The sequence below is a fragment of the Mustelus asterias genome, chromosome 19, assembly GCF_964213995.1.
Source record: "Mustelus asterias chromosome 19, sMusAst1.hap1.1, whole genome shotgun sequence".
Lineage (NCBI taxonomy): Eukaryota > Metazoa > Chordata > Chondrichthyes > Carcharhiniformes > Triakidae > Mustelus > Mustelus asterias.
Window position 1 is genome coordinate 39436877 of NC_135819.1, and position 17212 is coordinate 39454088.

A 17212-nucleotide genomic window follows, 5' to 3' on the forward strand; every position below is an offset into this window, starting at 1 on the left:
AAAAATATGTGGGGGTAGGGCCTGGGTGGGATTGTGGTCGGTGCAGACTCGATGGGCCGAATGGCCTCCTTCTGCACTGTAGGGTTTCTATGACTATCTTATGTTTATGGCCCTAGTGTTGGTATTCACAAGTGAAAACCTCTTCTCCATTTCTAATTTATCAAATTCATTCATACTTTTTAAGACATCCTTAGAATCTCCGCACATTACTCCAAGTATGCTCTAATCAATGTGCTATGCAATATTAATAACTTCTACTTTTCAATTCTATCCCTGTGGAAATGAACTCCAGAGCTATTTTGCTTTTTGTAATGGCCTTAATAAACCATTGCTGCTTTTGGTGAATTGTGCATTTGGAATCGGAGATATCTCTGTTCCTATCTGCCCTATTTAGACACATAGGTTGAAAAGTATCTCGGGTGAGTGGTGCAAAATGGGTACTATCAGACAGTCAGGTGCTGAGTATACTGGGCGGCTGATCGAATGAAACTTGTTTTGTATCTTTTCTAGGGGTGAATTTCTACCCCACCACCTCACACGTATCTACTTGGAAATTAAATTGCCATCCATTCGGCAAGTTTATCATTATATTTTATTTGGAATCAGGCAAAATTTTCAAATTGTACTTCTGATTCAGAATTCTTTACGTAAATAATGGGAAACAATGGTCACAGCACTGATCCTTCTGAAACACAAGTTTCCACCTTGTGGACATAATGAGAGTTCCAACAGCAATAGTATTCTCACGGCTATTTAAAACACTACCCTCACATGGTGCCTGAACAATGGTAACTAATACAAATGTAGTCCAGTGGCACAGGGGCACAGTTTTGATTCCCGGTTTGGGTCACTGTCTGTGTGGAATCTGCATATTCTCCCCGTGTCTGCATGGGTTTCCTCCGAGTGCTCTGGTTTCCTCCCATAGTCTGAAAGACGTACTGTTTAGGTGCATTGGCCATGTTAAATTCTCCCTCAGTGTACTCGAACAGGCACTGGAGTGTGGCAACTAGGGGATTTTCACAGTAACTTCATTGCAGTGTTAATGTAAGCCTACCTGTGACACTAATAAATAAAATAAACTCATTAATGCCTCTAGTAATTGACTAGGATGTTGCTATATAAATGATTTCATAGCTTTATTGGCTTTATCATAGGGAGAGATTTTCCCAAATTACACAGTAATTCATATTCATTAATTCATACTCCTCTTTAAGCTAGGTAGCAGTTGTGAAGGGGTCCCATTATCCACTTTTTAACAGTATGTCCTTCAATAATACAAGACGACCCAGCTGAAAATGGAGATCACGGATTTGCCCACGTCCATCTCAACGATCCATGGTAAAGCACAACATACATTATTACATATTTTAAACCGTGACGCAAGGAAATAAAAATATATATCTTTTACATATATATTACATTACCTTCCAGATATTTCAACAGAGCCCTGGCACTGTTTCCATGTGCAGATATTAGAATACATTTCCCCTTTTTCACTTCCGGCACAATTACATCATGCCAATAAGGCAGCAATCTGTCGAGAACTTCTTTCAAACTCTCGGCTTTGGGTAGCTTTTCCTTTACAACATCACAATAGTCATATCTCCGATCATTGTAAATTTCATAGAAGTATGAATGTGCTTCATCAATTGGGGGAGGAGTGATATCATAACTTCTTCTCCAAAGCTTAACTTTGGCTTCTCCATGAATCAAGGCCAACTCTGCCCGGTTAAGACCTATTAATGCTCCATAATGACGCTCATTAAGTCGCCATGAGCTCACAGTTTGTACCCATTCTTGTCCCATCTCATGCAAAACTATCCATGCGGTTTCAATGGATCGGCTCAAAATAGATGTAAACACAAGATCAAATTCAAATCCTGCTTCCTTTAGGACTTTTCCACATGTTTGGGCTTCTTTGATACCATTGGGAGTCAATCTCTGATCAACCCAACTGCAAAATTTGTTTTCTTTGTTCCACGCACCTTCGCCATGCCTTAGTAACACCAGCTTGAACGTCATACTGATCTAAGTGGAGGCAAATTGTGTCCACAGCTTCAAAGGCTTCTGAAAAACAAAATAAATAATCTGTTAGAATTATTTGGAAATGTGGTCATTATAGATTGGATACATAACCATTTCATATGTTTAGAAGGTCATAAAATTATGAAAAGGTACAGTTAAGATTAAGAAACAGATAAGAAGCATCAGCCATGTGGTTATTCAAACATCTGATCAAAGCTACACTGCTAAGGGTGGACCTTTGTCATGAAGAGGACATTTGCAATAGATTGCCCAGACTGGACAGTGAGAAAACGAAAAGGGGAGAGCGAGGGAGGGAGAAGAGGGGAGAGCGAGGGAGGGAGGGAGAAAAGGGGAGAGTGAGGGAGGGAGGGAGAAAAGGGGAGAGCGAGAAAAGGGGAGAGCGAGGGAGAGAGGCGAGAAGAGGGAGAGCGAGGGAGAGAGGAGAGAAGAGGGAGAGCGAGGGAGAGCAGTGAAGAGGGGAGAGCAAGGGAGAGAGGAGAGAAGAGGGGACAGCGAGGGAGGGAGGAGTGAAGAGAGGAGAGTGAGGGAGAGGAGAGAAGAGGGGAGAGCGAGGGAGAGGAGTGAAGAGGGGAGAGCGAGGGAGAGAGGAGAGAAGAGGGGAGAGCGAGGGAGAGAGAAGAGAAGAGGGAGAGCGAGGGAGAGCAGTGAAGAGGGGAGAGCAAGGGAGAGAGGAGTGAAGAGGGGACAGCGAGGGAGGGAGGAGTGAAGAGGGGAGAGCGAGGGAGAGAGGAGTGAAGAGGGGAGAGTGAGGGAGAGAGGAGTGAAGAGGGGAGAGCGAGGGAGAGAGGAGTGAAGAGGGGAGAGCGAGGGAGAGAGGAGTGAAGAGGGGAGAGTGAGGGAGAGGAGAGAAGAGGGGAGAGCAAGGGAGAGGAGTGAAGAGGGGAGAGCGAGGGAGAGAGGAGAGAAGAGGGGAGAGCGAGGGAGAGAGAAAAGAGGGAGAGCGAGGGAGAGCAGTGAAGAGGGGAGAGCGAGGGAGAGAGGAGTGAAGAGGGGACAGCGAGGGAGGGAGGAGTGAAGAGGGGAGAGCGAGGGAGAGAGGAGAGAAGAGGGGAGAGTGAGGGAGAGAGGAGTGAAGAGGGGAGAGCAAGAGAGAGGAGAGAAGAGGGGACAGCGAGGGAGGGAGGAGAGAAGGAGGGAGAACGAGGGAGAGAGGAGAGAAGAGGGGAAAGCAAGGGAAAGAGGAGAGCAAAGGGGAGAGCGAGGGAGAGGAGAGAGAAAAGGGGAGAGTGAGGGAGAGAGAGAAAAAAGGGAGGGCGAGGGAGGCAGAGAGAAAAGGGGAGAGCGAGGGAGAGAAGGAGAGAACAAGAGGGAGGTTATAAGTGATCGGGGTGAAGTCAGTGCAAGATAGAGGAGGCAGAAAAAAGAAAGTAAAAGGCCAAGAGAGAGGGGGGAAAAATCCAAAATTCATATTCCACATCAGCAGTTAGTCAGTTTGTAGTTAATGGCCGTTTGCATGCCTTCTTGAGCTTTCTTCTTGCTCTCGCATTTTCAGCCTTCTTCTTCCAGCTTTAACAAAGCTTCGTCTGGACTCGAAACGTCAGCTCTTTTCTCTCCTTACAGATGCTGCCAGACCTGCTGAGACCTGCATTTTCTCTTTTGGTTTCAGATTCCAGCATCCGCAGTAATTTGCTTTTCTTCATCTATCATGCTTAAAAAGTGGCTACAGCATGGTGAATGAAGCAAGACTTGCCATCGTGGGAATCGAGTGCACTTTCTTCCCAGCTGCTGAGGTCAAAGCCAATCTTCAAGTCGACTTTCAGGATATATTTGAAATGTTTCCACTGGCCGTCCTCTGATCTTTGACCAGTCACATGCTGGGAGTCGAGAGCGCCTTTTAGAAGGCTAATATACTTTATTAGTTTGCTATTTAGGTCAGGTCAAACGTCAAAGAGAAAAGGTCAAATCACATGCTGCTACAGAGTTATTTCAAGTTATACTTACTATCAGGGAACAAAATCATATTTCCAGAATACAATGCAGTAAAACCTAAAAATTAAATGTTCAAATCAGACATCCCTGGCCCAGGTACAGCGTATGACCTCTTTCCAAAAGATCCCAACCAATCTCAACAAAAGCAGCAGAATTAGCAATGTGTTCAAAGAAAAGAATGATGTGTATGGGCTTCCTGAACAAAAGGTAGCAAAGTCAACAAAAGAAACAATCTGAAGATCAACTCGATACAAAATGTTTCAAATGTTATGTTTACTGACAAATAGGAACAAAGCGAGATTGAGCTTTCTTCTATTATGTACACAGCAGCCAAATATTTTCAAACAAAAGTCAACAGTAATTTTGCCAAAGAAGTCCTGGTCACAATTGCTAGGGATATTTAATGAGTTGTAGCTGAACAAATCTTTTGACTTGCTTCATATTCTCAAGAGAATAATTAATTCAAGCCAGTTTCAACTATTGCAATTTTCAAAGAACTAGATGGATTTGTAGTCACAGAGCCATTTGGTCTTTAGGTCCACATCGGCTGTGTTGAGAGATTCAATGAGGACAATTCCTACACTCTACCCCTGTAGCCCTGCATGCAAAGTTTATTTCCCTCAAGTGCCCACCGAATTTCCTTTTTAAATCACTAATTTCCTTCACTTCCACAATCCTTGGAGAGAGCAAGTTTCAGGTTGTTCCCATTTGTTTCTATGTTCATCTGTTACTAAACAATTTCAGTTAAAATTTTAAATGATAGTGGGTGTGAAGCTTTTTTTGCTCCATTGCATACTGAAGACAAGGCAGGATAATTCCAATAGATAAGGACAACAGACAAATTGTTCTGTTCTCGTAAACTATCCAACACCAAAGCCTGAAATTTAGTAAAAACAGAAAGAATCCTTGGCTTAGCCAAAATGGTTCCAGAAGTTCCGCTCCTGGATCTAACAACCACCATTGTCTCTGGGAGGATCAAAGATGGGTTGTAGTTTGAACATATGTGGTTCATGGAGACAACTGACTTGTGCGTCTTACACTTTTCAGGATAAAGTCTAAACTTACCAGAGTTCTTTGGAGAGATAGGGTCCCTTATGCTGTGGCAGTAGCGCTAAGCGATTATGTAGTTGAAGGAATATAAATGCAGTGAATTGGTTTAATGAATGAAGGTGTTTTCTTCATGCGTGAGTGTGTCTTTTTTATGCAATAGACACTTGGAACTTAATTTTATTTAACCTCAGCATAGGTCCCAAAGTCCCAAACCATAGGTACTGGTGAGTTGACATGCAAAGTGCAGTTGCAAGGGTGTTGGGTCGGGGAGGGGGCACGAGTTGGCACTAAGTTGGCATAGGCCAAGGCTATAAACAGCCATGGGGTGGGTACAGGGGCATAGTATGGCATAGAAGACATGAGGGACCATGGGGACTGGGTGCAGTGACATAGATTGGTACGGAGGGTATGAGGAACCATGGAGGGTCATGCAGTGGCATGGGTCAGCTTAGACGAGGCATGGGGAGTGAGAGCTAGAGGGCTATTTCTTTAATTGTTTATTTACAGCTGGGATGAAGTCCCGGAGCACCAATACAGGTCATTCACACAGTAAACCTCTTACACCCAGCAGCCCTGTGGCTGCCTTCAAACTCTTTCTTGGGGCAGTCGACTCCCATTCACACTTGCCCTGGAATGAAAATTAGACCACCTGGGGAAATTTCTTGAGTCATGTTTGTTGAGTAGTCGAATTTTCCTGACTTTACCCTCCTGACTGGAGGAGAAGGAAAATTCAGGCCCAAGTCTTTCTTGTTCACCCATTTTTCCATCCTCACTGACCTACACTGCTTCCTGGTCCCCAGTACCTCAAATTTAAATCTCTTTATGGCCTTGCTCTTCGCCACCTCTCATCTCCTCTAACCCAATAACCACTTTTCCCCACACCACCAGCCCACCTCTTCAATCCCGAACACTCATTTCCGCCCACTGTAATTTCCCCCGCACACGCTAAATCCCTCTTTTTAAGATATTTCTCACAACAAAGGACAGAACATTGAGAGGAAGGGAAGAAAAGACCCCAACAAGGAAAACAAAAGTCTCCTTTTATTTGTAGATCCATGCTGCCATAATAGAAAACTGCAACAAAGAAACCACTTTAGGACTCATACCTCCTCCCAATACCACATCTTGTTTTCAATGCAAAAAGCAAATCACATCAGTCCATGTTCAGACAGTTGTGCCAGACTGCATTTTGTGTGTAATATAGTACACTGCCTGTTTCTATAAACTTGCTATCAAATGCTATTTAGAATTAATGTACATATCATCTATTAGAAGACATAATAATCAACAAATGTTAGATATTTTTTGGAACAGGTTAAATTATTAAGCAGATTTTTGAAAAGAGCCATTCATAGAAGCAAGCAGTATAGGAGAGATATAGGAGAGAATGTTCACATTCAACACAGAAGCACTTAGACAAGTAAGGCAGATAAGTCTTGTTTAAATCTAAACCAGGTTAAGTTTACCAACAGACATATCTAATTGGAATCATTACGTTATTTTAGTTAACTGTTTTTACCTGGAAAATTGCATTCTGAACAGCTTGAGCGAGACAAGGAATGAACTCAGGGCACTGGCCTTTTACCAACCATATCAGTCACGCAGGAGAGGTCATAGTGTAGCCCTGTCTCAAATTCCTACTTACACTGGTGCTGTAATTTCATCTGCAGCAGGAAATTAATATTCCTTCTTTTTAAAATCAGTGTCATATGGATCAAGTCCTATAATTTTCTTCTGTAAGGTAAGGTTAGCTCTATAAGTGCTGGAATTGTTATGCTTCTGTTCTCTAAACACTCAAAAGTTTACTATTTTTAAGGTAGAATACCCAAAATATTCCAAATCCAGTTATTAATTCAGGGCAGTGAGTATTCAAAATGCCCGTAAGATGGATCCTAATTCAATGACTATCTTGCTTATAGCTTCAAATAACTTTGAACCTAATAAACAACTTCAGATTTTTTCCCTTCACTGGGGCGGCACGGTGGCATAGTGGTTAGCACTGCTGCCTCACAGAGCCAGAGACCCGGGTTTGATTCCCAGCTTGGGTCACTGTCTGTGTGGAGTTTGCACATTCTCCCTGTGTCTGCGTGGGTTTCCTCTGGGTTTCCTTCCACAGTCTGAAAGACGTGCTGGTTAGATGCATTGACCCGAACAGGTGCCAAAATGTGGTGACTAGGGGGAATTTCACAGTAACTTCATTGCAGTGTTAATGTAAGCCTTACTTGTGACACTAATAAATAAACTTTGAAACACTATCTATATCTCAGTATTTATAGCAAGATTTCACCAAGAATATGATGAAAATGGCTCAATTTGTATGACAGAAAATATTATTTATGCCCTATTTTTAAGGCCCAAAAAAATAAAAACTGCTTCTTCTGAATAAAAGGCTGACACCAGTTAGCATGATGTATTCAGAAACTAAACTTTCTGGTATTGTCTAAAAGACGCCTTCTAAAGTTACAATTAATGAAAAAAGTTAACTTTAAAAATTGGAAAGGACAGTGTTTTTGATGACTAATATTGTGAAAATAGCTTATTTCTATCCTTGGCCATGAACAATTTTCAATTTCAATGGTCTGCTCTGGATCAATTTGCTCCCAAGTATTATTGAATCATTGGTAAGAGGTTAACAGATGGGTGAGTGAGGGGAGAAAGGAGGGTGTGCATGGACAGAGATACAAGAAAGGGATTGGATTGGCCTTACCTGTGATTGATGCAATCGGAGCAGCAAGGCCACATGAGTTGGAAGGTCAAGGGGGGTTACTGTGAATATATATTGGGATTTTTTTGTGGAAGGAGAAATTAAAGAAGGGTTGGAAGGCAGTGAATTCAAGAGGAGAGAGAGAAAACAATGAAGTGATATGGGCATTGAAGTCACCAAGGATGAGAAGACACTCAGTGAAAGGGCTGACTGGGAAAAACAGTCATCCCATATAGTGAGAACATTTTTATGTTACTTGGGTGAGTGGTAAAGAATGAAGGTTTTAAAGTGAGAGCTGAGAGGGGGTGGAACAAGGCGAGATGCTCAGAGGTGAAAGTGTTAAGAGTAGCAGGGGACATCATCAAATCATGCAGGGAATTCTCTGGCCGCTCTGGTTTAAAAACCAGAAATTCCTGCCCGACTATCATTCTCCGCATTCTCCACTGATTAAAATTCCAGTGAAGGGCGGGATGGAAGAATCCCAGCCCATATCCTGGTCTCAGAGCCAGGGCATCAATTAACACCAATAAGTTATCTACGTGCACAAAATACTAAAAAAGAGGTGGTGGTGGCATAGTGGTATTGTTACTGGCTTGGTAATCCAGAGGGTAATGCTCTGGGGACCCGGGTTTGAAACCCACCATGGCAGATGGTGAAATTTGAATTCCATAAAAAACAAATTAAAGTTTAATTATGACCATGAATGCATTGAAACTTGTGAGTTTGGATTTTTTTCCCAAAGAATATGACTGTGAAAGTTTTGGGATGTATTTTCTACCTTAAAAGTGCCATAAAAATACAAAGATCTTGAATCATACAAGTGAAACTCAAGCACTATAATTTGAACTGTGTTTGATTTAAGATGAAACAGCATTCCTTCTAACCACTACAACTTAATCTTCATAATTTAATTGTAGAATAAACCTCAAGATGGCAAAACACATTTAAATTTCACTGGGCGCAGACTGTAAAATTTTGAGTTACTAATAGTCAAACTAATATTTCAGATTCAATGGGTACCACAAGTAACAATGAATATTAAAATGATCACAGACACCATTAAACTATATTTCACAATACTGGGATGATAAAGTTTTTCAATATTGATCAATTCAGTGCATAAAATTGAAGCTTTCTTATAGTAATATGCATGTTACAAGGTCCAGTTTTATATTACAAGCTCCTTAAGATTTATCTCAAAATTTTGAACAAAAGAGCAGAGTTGCAATTATCTAGCAACTGATAATATCTCAAATGTCTCAAAAGTAACTTCACACAATTCATTAAATAGTGACTTATGTGCACAAATGAAATAGCCAAAGACAATATAAAATAGCCAAACACAATAAATGACACAGAAGTAAAAACTAAATACATGAAATTTAACAGTTTGGCTTCTAAATCAAGTACCAACTATTCCACTGAACCACTTGAAAGGGATCCAAGAGTCCATAATCAGTTTTAGGGCTACCTATCCCCATCGTTGTGTTTGATTCCTTGTATTGAGCTTGTCAAATAATCCTGAATGTATATTGATAACTATTTGGTGATAATGTTAGAATGGTTAATTCACGTTATAAAAACAAAGTTTAAACTCAGTTTAAGTAGTGTTTTTCTCTTATTCTCTTGAATTACCATGCAACAGAACCCCATAGGCACAGTAAAAAACCCCAAGCATCTCGCAAAGCTTTGCAGCAATTATGGATTTGTGCTCCAGTTACGTCCAAGCCTGTACTTCCATTTAAAGACTTTAGGTCATGTATACTTTTTGTTCAAAGTAAACCTATCAATATAAATGTGGAAAATCAGAAATTGATTTATTAAAAATTGCTGACTAGTAGAAACTCACTATTTTCTGCCTCCTTCTCTCCAAAATGACTTATACAGTCACTGATAAACCATGAGTTCCCAGGGTAGCCCAAGAACACTGTTGACATTGGCATGCCAGTATCAGTTTTTGTGATCAACTCCTAAATGGCTTCAGAATACCTCTACCGTTCCAATTTCAACCCCTTCCAGTTTTAGGACATCATTTCCAAATGCTAAAATGTGCCAGTATTTAAAAATACTGCCCAATTTTCCTCAATACTGCCATTATATTTTGTTGGGAAAAAACTGGCTTGTCAATAACAAACGCCATTAATAATATGCAAATTGTCCAGCAAATTTTGGAAAGGAGATATCTGGCCAATTGCAAATAGCAACAAATTGCCTGCCGGCCATGAAAAGGGCTGACTAGGGCTTAATGACTTTCACCAAATTGTTTCATTTTCATGTTGAGGAAACTCATTGCAAAAGTTAAGTCTTGTAAGTAACAGTGCAAGTACTCTTAGGATTAATCATAATTTGTACCAACCAACCCATTGATCAAATCATAGAATCCCTACAGTGCAGAAGGAAGCCATTCAGCCCATCAACAACAATCTCACCTAGGCTCTATCACTGTAACCCCATGTATTTACCTTTCTAATAATCCCCCTGACATGAGGGTCAATTAGCACAGCCAATCAATCTAACGTGCATATCTTTGGACAGTGGGAGGAAACCAGAGCACCCGGTGGAAACCCATGTAGACACAGGGAGAACATACAATCTCCACACAAACAGTCACCCGAGGCTGGAATTGAACCTGAGTCCTTAGTGATGTGAGGCTGCAGTGCTAACCACTGTGCCACCATACCACCCAAAAAGTAAACAATAGGGAGACTTATGATTTCAGTTTGTGAATTCTTTTAAATTTTAAAAATGTAAAACTTTTAAATCAACATTTTTTTCTCACATTTACTTTCTCTCTGCCTCTTTTGAGGCTGCACTGTTTAAACCTTGAAACATGTACATGGAAATTTTAAAAATCCATTAATTTGAATGCAAACCAGTAAAATGTTATCAAAAATCTCCATGCTTTGCATTTGCTGAAACAATAATGATACAAAAGTTGCAAGTTGTTTTAGCTTGTAAAAGCATTTTTAAAAAACAACGGGAGGGGTGCTATTTGGTACAATTCTCCACTGGCTACTACCCCCCTCTAATCTCAAGGTGATAGTAAGTAGTCTCACAACACCAGGTTAAAGTCCAACAGGTATATTTGGTAGGACGAGCTTTCGAAGCGCTGCTCCTTCATCAACTTCATCATGGTATGGCACGGTGGCAAGCACTGCTGCCTCACAGCACCAGGGACCCAGGTTCGATTCCCGGTTTGGGTCACTATCTGTGAGAAGTCTGCATGTTCTACCTGTGACTACGTGTGTTTCCTCCCGCAATCTGAAAGACATGCTGGTTAGGTGCATTGGCCATGTGCCCAAACAGGTGCCAAAGTGTGGCGACTAGGGGATTTTAACAGTAACTTCATCGCAGCCTATTTGTGACACTAATAAATAAACTTAAAAACTAATTTCCCCATGTCCTCAAATAATGATCCAGTGATACCTGAGTCCCTGTCTCACAAGCCACTTTGTAATGATTCCGAAGAAGGGAGGGTCCTGATTAAGATGGAATGGATAAATGTAGGGAAGTTATTGGATATGATGTTGGATTCTCCTGTTGCTGCTGCCCATCCTCCTGGCTGACTTTAGCTCAGACACTACAGAGGCACATAGTACCCGCTCAGCCTCGATCTCTCTCACTGGGAATGTCTGAGTCACCCCACGTTAAGAGTCTCTCCAGTACACAACCCCCTATACGGCCCCCAGACCCCCCCGCTCACCGCCTCTGTCGCTCCGCCACCTTCCTCCGTCCACAGCCCAGGCTTCCTCCCTTTGCTGCCCCCACCAGGCCCGCCGTATCCCAGCAACTGGCGCTGGCCAATCACAGGATGTCGCTCTTCCAGCCGGCCGCGAACAGCCCAATCGGAGCGCGTGTAACAAAAGGCTGTCCCTCCCTGATTGGCCAGCGGTGCTAACTGAGCCGGTCAGATAGTATCTGTCGGAGGGAAGAGTTAGACTGAGCAGGTCAGATAGTATCTGTAGGAGGGAAGAGTTAGACTGAGCAGGTCAGATAGTATCTGGAGGAGGGAAGAGTTAGACTGAGCAGGTCAGATAGTATCTGGAGGAGGGAAGAGTTAGACTGAGCAGGTCAGATAGTATCTGGAGGAGGGAAGAGTTAGACTGAGCAGGTCAGATAGTATCTGGAGGAGGGAAGAGTTAGACTGAGCAGGTCAGATAGTATCTGGAGGAGGGAAGAGTTAGACTGAGCAGGTCAGATAGTATCTGGAGGGGGGCAAGAGTGAGACTGAGCAGGTCAGATAGTATCTGGAGGGGGGCAAGAGTGAGACTGAGCAGGTCAGATAGTATCTGGAGGGGGGCAAGAGTGAGACTGAGCAGGTCAGATAGTATCTGGAGGAGGGAAGAGTTAGACTGAGCAGGTCAGATAGTATCTGGAGGGGGGCAAGAGTGAGACTGAGCAGGTCAGATAGTATCTGGAGGGGGGCAAGAGTGAGACTGAGCAGGTCAGATAGTATCTGGAGGGGGGCAAGAGTGAGATTGAGCAGGTCAGATAGTATCTGGAGGAGGGGAAGAGTGAGACTGAGCAGGTCAGATAGTATCTGGAGGAGGGGAAGAGTTAGACTGAGCAGGTCAGATAGTATCTGGAGGGGGGAAGAGTTCGACTGAGCAGGTGAGATAGTATCTGGAGGGGGGAAGAGTTAGACTGAGCAGGTCAGATAGTATCTGGAGGGGGGGGAAGTTATACTGAGCAGGTCAGTCATTCTCTGTGGAGAGGAAAGCAATTTGAATAAGAAATATTGAGCAGGTCAGTCAGTCTCTGGAGAGGGAAATAGTTATACTGACCCAGTCAGACAGTATCTGTGAGGAGGAAGTGATTATACTGAGCAAACGTTTCAAAACTCAAAGTTTATTTATTAGAGTCACAAGCAGGCTTGCGTTAACACTACAATGAAGTTACTGTGAAAATCACCTAGTCGCCACACTCTGGCACCTGTTTGGGTACATTGGGGGAGAATTCAGCATAGCCAATGCAACTAACCAGCACGTCTTTCGGACTGTGGGAGGAAACTGGAGCACCTGGAGGAAACCCACGCAGACACGAGGAGAATGTGCAAACTCCACACAGACGTCGCCCAAGCTAGGAATCAAACCCAGGTCCCTGGTGCTGCGAGGTAGCAGTGCTAACCACTGGGCCACTGTGCTGCCAGGTCAGGCAGTATCTGGAGAGGGAAAGAATTATACTGACCAGGCCAGACAGTATCTGATTTGATTTGATTTATTGTTGCCACATGAAAAATATTGTTTCTTATGCATTATACAGACAAAGCATACCATACATAGGGAAGGAAAAGAGAGAGTGTAGAATGTAGTGTAACAGTCATAGCTAGGGTGTAGAGAAAGATCAACTTAAAGCAATGTAGGTCCATTCAAAAGTCTGATGGCAGCAGGGAAGAAGCTGTTCTTGAGTCGGTAGGTATGTGTCCTCAGACTTTTGTATCCTTTCCCCGATGGAAGACGGCAGAAAAGCGTATGTCTGGGCTGTGTGGGATCCTTAATTATGCTGGCTGCTTTTCCAAGGCAGTGGGAAGTGTAGACAGAGTCAATGGTTGGGAGGCTGGTGATGGATTGGGTGAGGGAAACAATTACATTGATCAAGTCAGACAGTATCTGTGGTGAGGGAAATCAAAGTTGTTGATGTATGAAGCTTGTCAGTATTTGTAAAGAAAGCATTGGTTTGCTAGTTCTTTGCTTATTTGTCTTTTTTGAAAATCTCCTGTCTGTTTCTAATGTTTTCTGTTTTAACATTTAGATTTCCAAGATTTGCAATTTTTGCTTTATTGAAAGAAGGAATGGGATATTGTGTTCCATGCATGCAAATCTGAGGGACAGCACCCGGGTTGAATACAGCTGATGAGGTCATTCATGTTGGCTGCCTGCCTCACTTCTTTGATGACCATTAGCCATGGATTAATGTGATTAATGTTATTTTTTTCTAATTCATTTATAATTGATACTTATTGTTTAAAAGGGGACATTGTGATTATATTAATTTGTATTAGATTTATTACATATTCTAATTTGCAAATAAAGAGGTGAGAGAAGCACAATTAAAACAAAAACTATTCATTCACCTTGCATACATTCTTTTTTAATGTTTAATTCTCTACCACTTCCTGCCATTTATTTGAACTTTAATACAAAAGTAAAACATTGCCAATGCTTAACATTTGAAAGCCCCATCTTTTCTTTCCTTCGCCCAGTTTGCCTTTCACCATCATTGCTTTTATCATTTAATCTCCTCTTCTTTCCACCCTATTATGGACCTGACTTTCAATTGTGGCTCAGTTAGTAGCACCCTTGCTGTTGATTCATAAGGTTTGGGTTCAAGACCCACTGCTGGATCTGAGCACAAAAACCTAGGTTGCTATTCCAGTGTAGTATTGTGTTAACGTTGCATTGTTTTTATTATTATTCTTTCGCGGGATGTGGGCATTGTTGACTAGGCCAGCATTCATTGCCCATCCCTAATTGCCATTCAGAAGGTGGTGGTGAGCCACTTCTTGGAGGATATGTTGAAGGGGTAAGTTTTGGATGAGATGTTCAGCTGAAGTCCTGTCTGCTTTCACAGATGAATGTAATCGGTCTTCCATTTTGGAGGAGTTATCCGCAGAGTCCTGGCCAATATTTATCCGTCAATCAACATCACAAAACATATTACCTGGTCATTGCTGTTTATGAGAGGTTGTTGTGTGTAAATTGGCTGCTGCGTTTCTGCATGACAACAGTGACTATGCTTCAAAAAGTACTTAATTTGCTCTAAGATGCTTTGGTACATACAGTGATTGTGAAAAGCCCTATGTGAATGTACGTTTCTTTCTTTCCCTTTTATTCCTTCCCCCTTCCCTGCTTCTGTTCTTGCTCAAAAACTGTTGCATTTTATTTCCAGTTCTGATGAAAGAGGAAAGACCTGAAAAGCTAACGTTTTCAAAATTCATACATGGGGTCTGAGCATTGCTGGCAAGGTCTGCCTTTGTTCCCCATTCCTAATTGCCCTTGAGGCGGTGGTGGTTGAATTGCCATCTTGTACTGCTGCAGTCCATCGAATATAAGTACACCAACAGAGCTGTAAGGAAGGGAACCACATTAAAGGTAGATGCTGTGGAGAGGTCAAAAAAGGTGGTGGGGACGGTGAGCAATCTTTCATCAGCATGTGTGTGGAACCTGGTGTGTTTTTTGGCTATTACTGAGGGATAGCATGCTAGTAGAATGGGGCAAGGATAGGTTCTTGGAGGGAAGATATCTCGATGAAAAACTTGTCTTATACTTGGGTGGGTGATAGAGAACAAGGACTTTAAATAACATGGACAAACTGGTGGAGATGAAGTTCAATTGGGAGAAGTGTGAGCTGATGTATTTTGGTGAGAAGAACATGGAAAGACAACACAAAATAAGGGGTAAAATTGTAAGTGCATGCAGGAGCAGAGGGACCTGGGTGTATATGTGCACAAGTTTTTGAAGATGGCAGGACAGGTGGAGAGAGCAGTTAATAAGGCATATAGCATTCTGGACTTTATTAATAGTAGTATAGAATACAAGAGCGAGAAGTTATGCTGAACATATAAACATATAATTAGACCTCAGTTGGAATATTGGCCGGAACTCTACCACCATGCCTGCCCCAGAATCGGGTGAGGGTCCAACAACAGAAATCTCCTTTGATCTCGGGTGGGAATTTCTGGTCTCGACCAAGCAAGGCTGTAAAATCTCACCCAAAGTGTACAGTTCTGAGTGCCACAATAGAAAGGATGTGAATATGTGGGAGACCGTGCAGAAGAGGTTTACAAGAATGATTCCAGGGATGGGAATCTTCGGTTATAAGGATAGATTGGAGAGTTTGGAACTCTTCTCCTTGGAGAGAAGAAGGCTAAAAGGAGATTGGTAGAGATGCTCAAAATCATGAGGGAGCCGGACAGGGTAGATTGGGAGAAACTGTTCCAGCTCGTAAAAGGATCTAGAACAAGAGGACACAGATTTAAAGTTATTTGCAAAAGAAGCAAATGTGATGTGAGAAAAGGTTTCTCTCACAACGAGTGGTTCTGATCTGGAATGTATTACCTGGAAATGTGCTGGAGGCATGTTCAATGGAGGCATTCAAGTGGGCATTAGATGATTATTTATTTGAATAGAAACAATGTGCAGGGTTATGGGGAAAAGGTAGGGAATGGCATTAAGTCATGATACTCATTTGGAGAGCTGGTGCAAACACAATGGGCCAAATGGTCTCATTCTGTGCTGTAACAATTCTATGATCCCGTGATTCAAGAGCAATGGCAAATGAGAGATACAGCAGGAGAAGGTAACAGAGGAGTAAGAGATAAGATAAGGTGTGTTTTTATACAAAGTGCCACACCATTACAGTCTAGATAGATCAAGCAATGAAAGGTAAAACCAGGTGAGGAGACTTTATCATGGACAAAGATGTCTCACCCATCAACCAAGTTTTGTGTCAAAATTATGTAAATGCAATTATACACCATAAGCACCTGGAAGGCAAGGGACTTGTGAACAAGTGAATTGTCATTTTATTATGTGTAATACTACACTATTATACCTTAATGTTTCCCCCTTTTCTGTTTAATTCTTACAAAGGCAGAGATCTTTCCACCACTTGATGGTATCATCAGGTTTTAAATCTAGGTGTGCTGATACTATGCCTTTAAAAAATATATTTATATCATGTTTAAAATTCAGCTCTGTTTTGCAGGATGGCAGTTAAGGGGTAATTGGGATCTGTACCGTTGGGAAGGTCTACACCTGAAGGGGCTGGCATCCTAGCGAACCACATAACTAGGGAAGTAGAGAGGATTTTAAACTGAAGAGTTGCTTCAACAGGAATGTCATCATATTTCTCAAAGTTGATTCCTGTGTTGCTTGCAGAAAACAACTCCTGTTCCATACGTTCATTTGGTGGTAGCTGTTTTGACCAATCGTCATCATCGCGTTTGTCTTCCACCCAACAGCTATTTCCACCACCTCCATGTGATCCAAATCCACCTGAAGAGTGGGACAAGGGATCAATTTTGGGAAGATATGGCAAACCAAAGAGTAGAGACAAGGCAAGAGAGTAAAGTATTAATATGGGAAATGATGAACAGACTGATAGGAAGGGACAGAGTACAAACCTAAGTAAATCAACAGATAAGGCTGGATGCTACAAAGATAATTGGACAAAACTAAAAGCTCTGCGACACACTCAGCATTCGAACAAAAGCAGATGAACTGATAGCGTAAGTATAAATTAGGAAGTATTATTTGATAACCATTACAGAGACAGGATAACATCGATTTGCCTTAAAGGGTATTTAGGAAGGACAAGAAGTTAGGAAAAGGTGGAGGGGTTACTATGTTAATTAATGAAGTATGAGCACATTAGAGAAGGATGACCCAAGCTCAGGAAACCAGGATGTAGAGGTGGTTTTTCATTGAGATGAGAAATGATAAAGGCAAGAAGTCACTTGTGGGAGTGCTGTACAGGGCCTCT

General features: G+C 42.0%; 1 protein-coding gene across 2 annotated transcripts in view; it reads right to left on the bottom strand.

The window, feature by feature from the left end:
• Positions 1 to 11475, bottom strand: part of bpgm (2,3-bisphosphoglycerate mutase) — a 31584-nt gene extending 20109 nt beyond the window's left edge. The window contains exons 1-2 of one of the 2 annotated variants that reach the window (XM_078235367.1): positions 11433 to 11475; positions 1425 to 2067 (exon numbers count right to left, since the gene is read on the bottom strand). In XM_078235367.1, coding sequence (XP_078091493.1) covers positions 1425 to 2022 — 598 coding nt within the window. In that variant the 5' untranslated portion in view covers positions 2023 to 2067; positions 11433 to 11475. Of the gene's footprint in view, positions 1 to 1424; positions 2068 to 6544; positions 6701 to 11432 lie in introns of those variants that run through there. The other variant, XM_078235366.1, reaches the window with a different exon arrangement.
• Between the last annotated feature and the right edge of the window lie 5737 nt (positions 11476 to 17212).